The sequence below is a fragment of the Salvelinus sp. IW2-2015 genome, linkage group LG34 (assembly GCF_002910315.2).
Source record: "Salvelinus sp. IW2-2015 linkage group LG34, ASM291031v2, whole genome shotgun sequence".
NCBI classification, from domain to species: Eukaryota; Metazoa; Chordata; class Actinopteri; order Salmoniformes; family Salmonidae; genus Salvelinus; species Salvelinus sp. IW2-2015.
Window position 1 is genome coordinate 8,460,097 of NC_036873.1, and position 8,079 is coordinate 8,468,175.

At 40.0% G+C, this 8,079-nt stretch overlaps 1 protein-coding gene across 1 annotated transcript in view; it reads right to left on the reverse strand.

The window, feature by feature from the left end:
- Positions 1-4,202: 4,202 nt before the first annotated feature.
- LOC111958489 (uncharacterized) overlaps positions 4,203-8,079 on the reverse strand; it is a 30,464-nt gene continuing 26,587 nt past the window's right edge. Inside the window, exons 2-6 of the mRNA XM_023979749.2 lie at positions 6,712-7,026; positions 6,273-6,554; positions 6,034-6,150; positions 5,489-5,559; positions 4,203-4,944 (exon numbers count right to left, since the gene is read on the reverse strand). Of these exons, the coding sequence (XP_023835517.2) occupies positions 4,825-4,944; positions 5,489-5,559; positions 6,034-6,150; positions 6,273-6,554; positions 6,712-7,026 (905 nt within the window). The 3' untranslated portion in view covers positions 4,203-4,824. The remainder of the gene's footprint in view (positions 4,945-5,488; positions 5,560-6,033; positions 6,151-6,272; positions 6,555-6,711; positions 7,027-8,079) is intronic.

The window sequence follows — 8,079 nt, forward strand, 5'->3', positions numbered from 1 at the left end:
TTATGAATGCACATGGCATTTCGGCAACTTTGAAAAAACGACTTTATATCAGAGTTGTGCTTGTTGTCATAGAGATAGATAGAGGACTCATCTTAGATATAAGTTGTTTTAGAGTGGCCATTGAGGGGTTCAACCATTTTAAAGTAGTCAACTGGGTGGGGATTCTTATGAGATGGGAGTAATCAGCCAATGAAGAAGAAGAAGACTGACTAATTTAAAATGGAAATAGCTTCAATGAGGCTAGCCATGCGGTCACAGATTCTATAATCGCACAGATACAAAGATGAGTCCTCTGTCTATCTCTATGGCTTGTTGTTCACAGGTATCTGACCTCTCAGTGGATAGAATTGTCCCGATCTCGCCTCCTCCCACCTGCCTTCCATGRTTGAGGACATYTATTTCCATCGTTAAGAATGTTCACTTGACTATCTTGTCAATATAATAGACAATATTTGATTGCACTGAATCAAATTCTACTTCCTGTTACTCAAACTCAATTTCTAATTCTACATCCTTTAGAGAGTGTAGGGGTGTGGTGAATTCCAACTCATGAGTTGAATGGGAGTCAACCCTGATTTACAGCTAATAGGACAAACCTGAGATTCAACAGAGGATCGGATAAATGCCATGCATGACCTAGTTTGCGCCCTTTTCAATGTAAACCTGAGTCTAATCCTTGTGGGGTATTTTTTTTTTTTAGCTCAAACCATTCAGACTAGACAGACGATTTCATGAAAAGTATCTTGTCGGCATCCTCTCATGTCTGGCAAACAATATGCGGCCATTCGCGTATCTACCACATATGCGAATGGCCGACACAGGCGGATTCATTGGAATGCGACGCAGCCCATGCAAATAAACAGAAAGTCTCTAGCATAAACACAAGGGATCCTTTTCTCAATTGGATTTGCTCAACTCTTGCGTCCTCTCTCCGCAGTCCTCTATGGGCTTTTGAAAATGGTCAAAAGTATTTAAGGAGAGGTGGCGAGGAGAGGGAAAGTGGATGAAAATGCGTTTGTATTAAATGAGACTTCTTCAAATCGAATTCGTTCTTAACTGACTTGACTAGTTAAATAAAAATAAATAAACTTACAGACTGAAAGCTAATGTGTGTTTGATACAGGAATGTTACTCATTTCCTGTAAGGAAACATTGGAATTTAACAAATTACAAAATTGCGCAATCTGCTATTCTTGGAAAATGACATAACATTTGTATTTTTTTCCGAATCCCCATTGGCTACTCTTCCTGGGGTCCAATCACAATTACCCAATTACATACAAAATAAAACAGTACATAACACAACCTATTATTACACTCTACTCTACCACAACACATCTATAATACAAAATCAAAAACACAGTAATATAACAATATTAAAATGAACACACACAGGCTACACAGAATGATCAATGAGGCTCTCATGTTTTCCTACCAAATGTGATATAAACAATAAAAATATCATCGCCATGGCATATTTCCCAACTGTTTTAATTGTTACTCACAATAACGTTACAATAAATGGCACAATGGCACAAACATGTGTGATCACAGTCCAAAGCATAGAAAGGTTAGATAACATTTTGATTGCACATGATTTACGCTACACTTACACAATTTACACAATGTTTTTATACTGAAATATTAAAACATTCAACCACTAGATGGGGGAAAAGGATTGGAAGGAAGAGCCAACGTTTTCTCTAAACAATGCTTGAAATTGTATAGGATTTTTAAACACAAATGAGTAAATCACTGTTACCAGTCATTATTGTTTACAAATGTACAGCTGCCTGGCATGCAAAGTGACATGACAAAAGGTCACACACACTTAAAGTCACTAAAATAGAGAATCCACCAAACAATTATAGTGATCCCTCCTATTTGACCCGAGAAGTAGGCTTACATTAAAACCACAATCTGAAGTTGTGTTTCTGGAGAAATGTTTCCCCTCTCAAACTCATAGGCAGCTTTGGCTTCAAGGAATGACAGTTTACGCAGGTATTCTGAAGCAATACATACTTTGTTTACAAAGATTTAAAACGACAACAAAAACATAAAGAGAGAATAGAGTAATCGTATTTTGGGTTGCGACAGGGTATGTAAAACATGTATATATTGCAAGCAGGGGTATTGATGTATTAATGACTGTTAAACATCAGGAAACATACACAATGTATGACTTTAAATGAAAGGTATGGGTAAGCCTTTGACTTAATGTATTGAAGCTCAGTACAACACGCTTATATTTATCAGTTTGAATAATTCATGAGGTTATTTTAAAATAGTGAAAAGGGAATTATATCTTCATATTCAGTCTCAGTAACTACTCAGAAATTGAGTGGCATAAAAATGAAGTGGCCTACAGTGCAACAACTCACTATGGTATCGACAGATTTTATATTTTTGGTTCACAGTAATCTTTGCAGGCACAGATCCATACAAAGGTTGCACTAATGTAGGTGGACCATAAAATGCTCTGATAGAAGGAGAGTGTATAGTGTCTGCAGGAGTGTCTGCAGGAGGGAGTGATTGTATTTTTAAGGGATAATGTGCTACATATGTTGTGCTGCTATTTTTATTGACTAGGCTAGTTATTACACATTGATTACACTATCACTCGTATTTAATACGTCACGACGATTAATCGATACGTATCGCTATGATGCTGGCAAAGTTGTCTCGCACACCTGCCCTTCCCCAAGCTCTGGACAGTGCTGGTCGTAAAAAAGTTAGCTAGCTGATGGATTTGATGCAAACAATGTTCTTCCCCAAAAACACAGCAAAACGACAAGTTGTATTGGGTTAGGGTTAGATACCAAAGAAGTTGCGGTCYAACAAATAATGCCTTATTACCAACGCGGTATTGTAAACACATCGTTCGTGGCCAGTGTGTGCTTGTTTGCAGACTTTTTGTAAAGCTTTGACAATGCTACTGATAGTAGTGGTGGCACTTGGCTTGCACGTTCAAATTCTTCACACACAACATTCTATAATAGAATTGTGTTATTTGACGTGTCAAATTAAAAGCTTATTTGACGCGTCAAATAGTGTTACTTGACATGTATCTTTTTGATACGTAAAGATCCAAATGGCGTTCCATATTTCTCTACACTTAACCTTGTTCTGAACACTTCCAAAACAAAGGCCATGTGGTTTGGTAAGAAGAATGCCCCTCTCCCCACAGGTGTTATTACTACCTCTGAGGGTTTAGAGCTTGAGGTAGTCACCTCATACAAGTACTTGGGAGTATGGCTAGACGGTACACTGTCCTTCTCTCAGCAGATATCAAAGCTGCAGGCTAAGGTTACATTTAGACTTGGTTTCCTCTATCGTAATCACTCCTCTTTCACCCCAGCTGCCAAACTAACCCTGATTAAGATTACCATCCTACCCATGCTAGATTACGGAGACGGAATTTATAGATCGGCAGGTAAGGGTGCTCTCGAGCGGCTAGATGTTCTTTACCATCGGCCATCAGATTTGCCACCAATGTTCCTTATAGGACACATCACTGCACTCTATACTCTTCTGTAAACTGGTCATCTCATCTCTCTGTACACCCGTCGCAAGACGGGTGCTTATTTATAAGGTTGATGCTTATTTATAAAACCCTCTTAGGCCTCACTTCCCCCTATCTGAGATATCTACTGCAGCCCTCATCCTCCACATTCTGTTAAAGGTCCCCAAAGCACACACATCCCCATCACTTTTCAGTTCGCTGCAGCTAGCGACTGGAACGAGCTGCAAAAAACACTCAAACTGGACAGTTGTCTCTCCATCTCTTCATTAAGAGACTCAATCATGGACACTCTTACTGACAGTTGTGGCTGCTTTGCGTGATGTATTGTTGTCTCTACCTTCTTGCCTTTGTGCTGCTGTCTGTGCCCAATAATGTTTGTACCCTGTRTTGTGCTGCTACCATGTTGTGCTGCTGCCACGTTGTGTTGCTACCATGTTGTTGTCATGTGGTGTTGCTACTATGCTGTGTTGTCATGTGTTTCTGCCATGCTATGTTGTCGTCTTAGGTCTCTCTTGTCATGATGTGTGTTTTGTCCTATATATATATATATTTTTTTATCCCTGAAGGTTAAATAAAAGGTTAAATAAAAAAAATGTAAAACACATAGATAGGGATAACCAATAGATGGTCCATCATAATAAACAAAATGAGCTAATATGAGCTAAAATGAGCTAAAAAACATCTATGGACCTTTTTGTTTTTCTAAAGCAGCCTAACAGCCATTGCTTCTAAGGAGTAGGTGGCTTTATCTCAAACGCCTGRTCTTTTTATAATARGTACACAGCTGCTATCCTCTGGCAAGCTAAACCGTAACCAGCTATAAAACGATACAGGGGAGGGACCTARATTTAAACAACAGAACAGTATGTACTGAAAATAAGCTTTGGCCCAGCAGTAGCATAGCAAACACACTATGGAATTGGATTAAAAGACTGGTTCCATTTGTTTTAACCTGTAAATTGGGATTTGGGACAAAAGGCACTTGAAAAGAAGGATTATACAGATCCTGCTACTAACTCAATGCATAGTTATTGAATTGGTCCGTACCAGTGGATGTCATCAAGACCCCTGTTTGGCAGAAGGTCTGTGAGAATGACCTACAAAGAAAGCCTGAAATTATAACATTAGTGCAAAAGTTTCAGGGGAATTTTCTCCCATAACAACTGTGCCCTCTAAAAGGTTTTCTGGGTGATTATTTTTTTTAACCTTCATTTTGTTTCAACATCCTCTTTAAGATATGCCGTCCTCTCCGGGATGTGAATTATCATGTCGGTTTCTCAGCAACTTCCCACTTTGCTTCTTCATGCTGTGTCAACATCACCGCTGGCAGCCATGCGATGTGATTGGAGTGTATCATAAACTGATYTCAGTTTTGGTTTGTCTCTAAGTGAATCCAGTTCTGGTACACCTGTTCGCTCCTCCTAGGCAGGGAGTGGGAGGTAGGTAGGGGAGGGCGGGATGGACAGGGAAAGACAGGGAAAGGGAGTGGGAGGGAGGTAGGGGAGGGAGGGAAGGACAGAGAGGGACAGGGCAGAGAGAGGGGAGATTAAAAGGGTAGGAATGTAACAAACCAAAAAAATTATCTTATGCTTTATTAGAAACAGGACATGCTCTCTTGTCTATCCTCTTTGTTCTGCAGCAGGTAACTTAACAGTCAACACAACACACCTAGGACCATTCCTAAAGCTAGTGGGAGGAACCACGTGGGCAAGCTATAAAAAGCCCACAGACATTGCAAATACTGAGAAAGACTATGTGTAMATCAAAGGCATTACTATATACCATTTGTTCTGTGTGGCTTCTCATTGTGGGCKAAACTGGTTGCAATGACATCAGGCTGCGTYTCACACTCATGTGGTCTGTGACACTCAAGACCTCATTAACCCACTGGCACAGAGCTAAAGCCTACAGCTGTCACCATGAGGGCTGCTGTCTTGTCTATCAGCCTGTAGCATTTTTACTAACCTGATTATCTGCTTGTTTTTTAGGAGTTATCGTTGCGTACACAATGTCAACTTGCACTTTTTGAGATGAATCTATGAAGAGAAATAAAGGAAAGTAAATATTGGCCTAAGGTGAGGTGTGACTAACTGACAGAGACATACAGACGCTCACCGCCCAGGACAGGTTCTGTAAACACTCAGGACTCATTTGATACTATGGGTACCAGTCTCTGTGCTTGCAGTCTTTTTGGTATCAGAAAAGCTAAGCTATTCAGGTAATCATTGTCAGAGAGAGTGTGTGTGTGTGTGTGCGTGCGTGCGCGCGCCTTCTGCTTTTTCAACATTTAGAGAAGTCTGGAATAATGACACTGTCTGAACAAGCAGAGGAAGTGTGGAAGATGTGCCACTTTATTTGACCTGCATCCTGTTGTCAAGCAAACACTTCCTACCTTTTCCAAAACACTACCATTGATTATAAAAAAWMAAAATWAAAAAARACATGGYAAAAGGATAAGCATGCRTTGACTTTGGGGGGTGACCTCACACCTCCAAAAGATAAATACCTGCCTTTTGGTTGTCCATTTCTCCTCTTCTTTAGATAYATTGCAAGTCCAACCAMCCCCAAGGCAACCAAAACGCAGATTACAGCAATAAMAAGAARACCCCGACCCCTCTCACCACTGTCTGAAATAAATGACACAAGGAAATCYTTTTTGTAAAATATGTTTTGAATGAGCTCAACTACACTTCACTTTCACTTGGTKATTTCTCTTTTCTGGATGGCTTTAATTCAAAATTGCTCTTACCTGCYTCATTAGGATGACCATCTTTGCTGCAACAMTTTGGGACAGGAACTGTCTCAWTGCTGARAGGGTTAGCAGCCACACAGCTGTAGGTGGAGTTGTAGTTCTTTCCCTCTACCTCCAAACGGAGAGAGAGATCGGTGGTGAGGTCAGGACTGCTGGTCTGGTTTAGTATTTCCTCTCCTCTGTACGAGGTCAAGGTCACCTCTTTTTCGTTGTGCACAGAACACACCGCACGACAGGAGCTGCTGTCACACTCTGTCACCTGAGGTTTGGAAACAACATCTGGAAGAAAAATTATGAATAAATTGGAATTGGAACCTATAATGTTTTTGTAATATACAACACACACACACACACACACACACAACACACACAACACACACACACACACACACACACACACACACACACACACACACACACACACACACACACTTACTGTATACAGTGAGCTCAAATTTGTTTTTTCCCCCTCCATCTGTATCCTCCACAGTATAAACCCCAGCATCGTCTATCTTGAGGTCTGACAGAGTGAAGTATCTTGTAACACTGTTCAAGTGGATACGATTTTCAAATCTCTTCTCGAGGGTGATTTTGCCTTCTTTACCAGGGTACACATTTGCAATACTGCCAAGGTCTCCGTAAAGTAAATTGCCAGACTTGTTCACCCTCTCTGGAAAAGAGAGAGACTGTCCCACGACGCCTTTTACCTGCCGAGTCTCAGACTGGACTGTTGGTTGGGAAGCATAGAGTACTGTGGACAGAGAGAGACTCAATATCAACACAATAGCAGTATTCCATCCAGGAGGTCTGTAAAACAGTCGCACACTAAATCTCAGAATACCTGGATAAGTGTTTAACATGTCAGTAACTGCATGCATGTGATATAGCGATCTGATGCCAGACTGCACTGAAGATGACACTGGCATACAATCATTAGTAAATCTTTTGCTGCAAGTCTGCAATGTAGTCATCACAGCCCTTCTTAGTTATTTACAGGCCTAATGTGATGGTTGGGGTRAGGAAATAATTGTTAGGACTAGTATTTGAATATTCTGTCAGAAATTAAGTTCACATGGAAATGGATTCTCTGAGTGAGGGAAGTTCTTCCCCAATTGACTGTTGTTTTTTCTCCAAAATAAATGAAGGATATCACTGAAAAAGCACATGACTTTACAGAGATATTTCATTACCACCCAACATAATTTCCCACGGCTGCCTCTTAGATAGCCTAGATTGTATTCTTTGAATTTCAYGGTCAGAGGAACATTGCAGCGTGACAGGCTAACGCCTACAATAGTCCTCTATGTGTTATTTGTTGAAACAAGGTTTTGTGTTGACAACARAGAAAAAGAGATGAGGGGCATGATGGTTGTCCTACTAGCAGTAGGGAAGAGGGAGCAATTCTGTACATATGGACACTGCAAAAATATTCTGATTATAAGCAGCTGTAAACTGTTGAAAAGTGTCTGCTAAATTACTCAAATATAATTATCTTCTAAACAGAAGTGATGTATATCAATAATCAGGGGTGGYAAAAGTAGCCAATTGTCATACTTGAGTAAAAGCAAAGATACCTTAATTAAAAATGACTCAAGTAAAAGTGAAAGTCACCCAGTGAAATASTACTAGAGTAAAAGTCTAAAAGTACTTGGTTTTAAATCAACTTAAGTATAAAAAAATAAGTGTAATTGCTAAAATATACTTAAGCGTCAAAAGTAAAAGTACAAATCATTTCAAACTAGACGGCACGGTTGTCTTGTTTTTTTCAAATTTACGGATAGCCAGGGGCACACTCCAACACTCA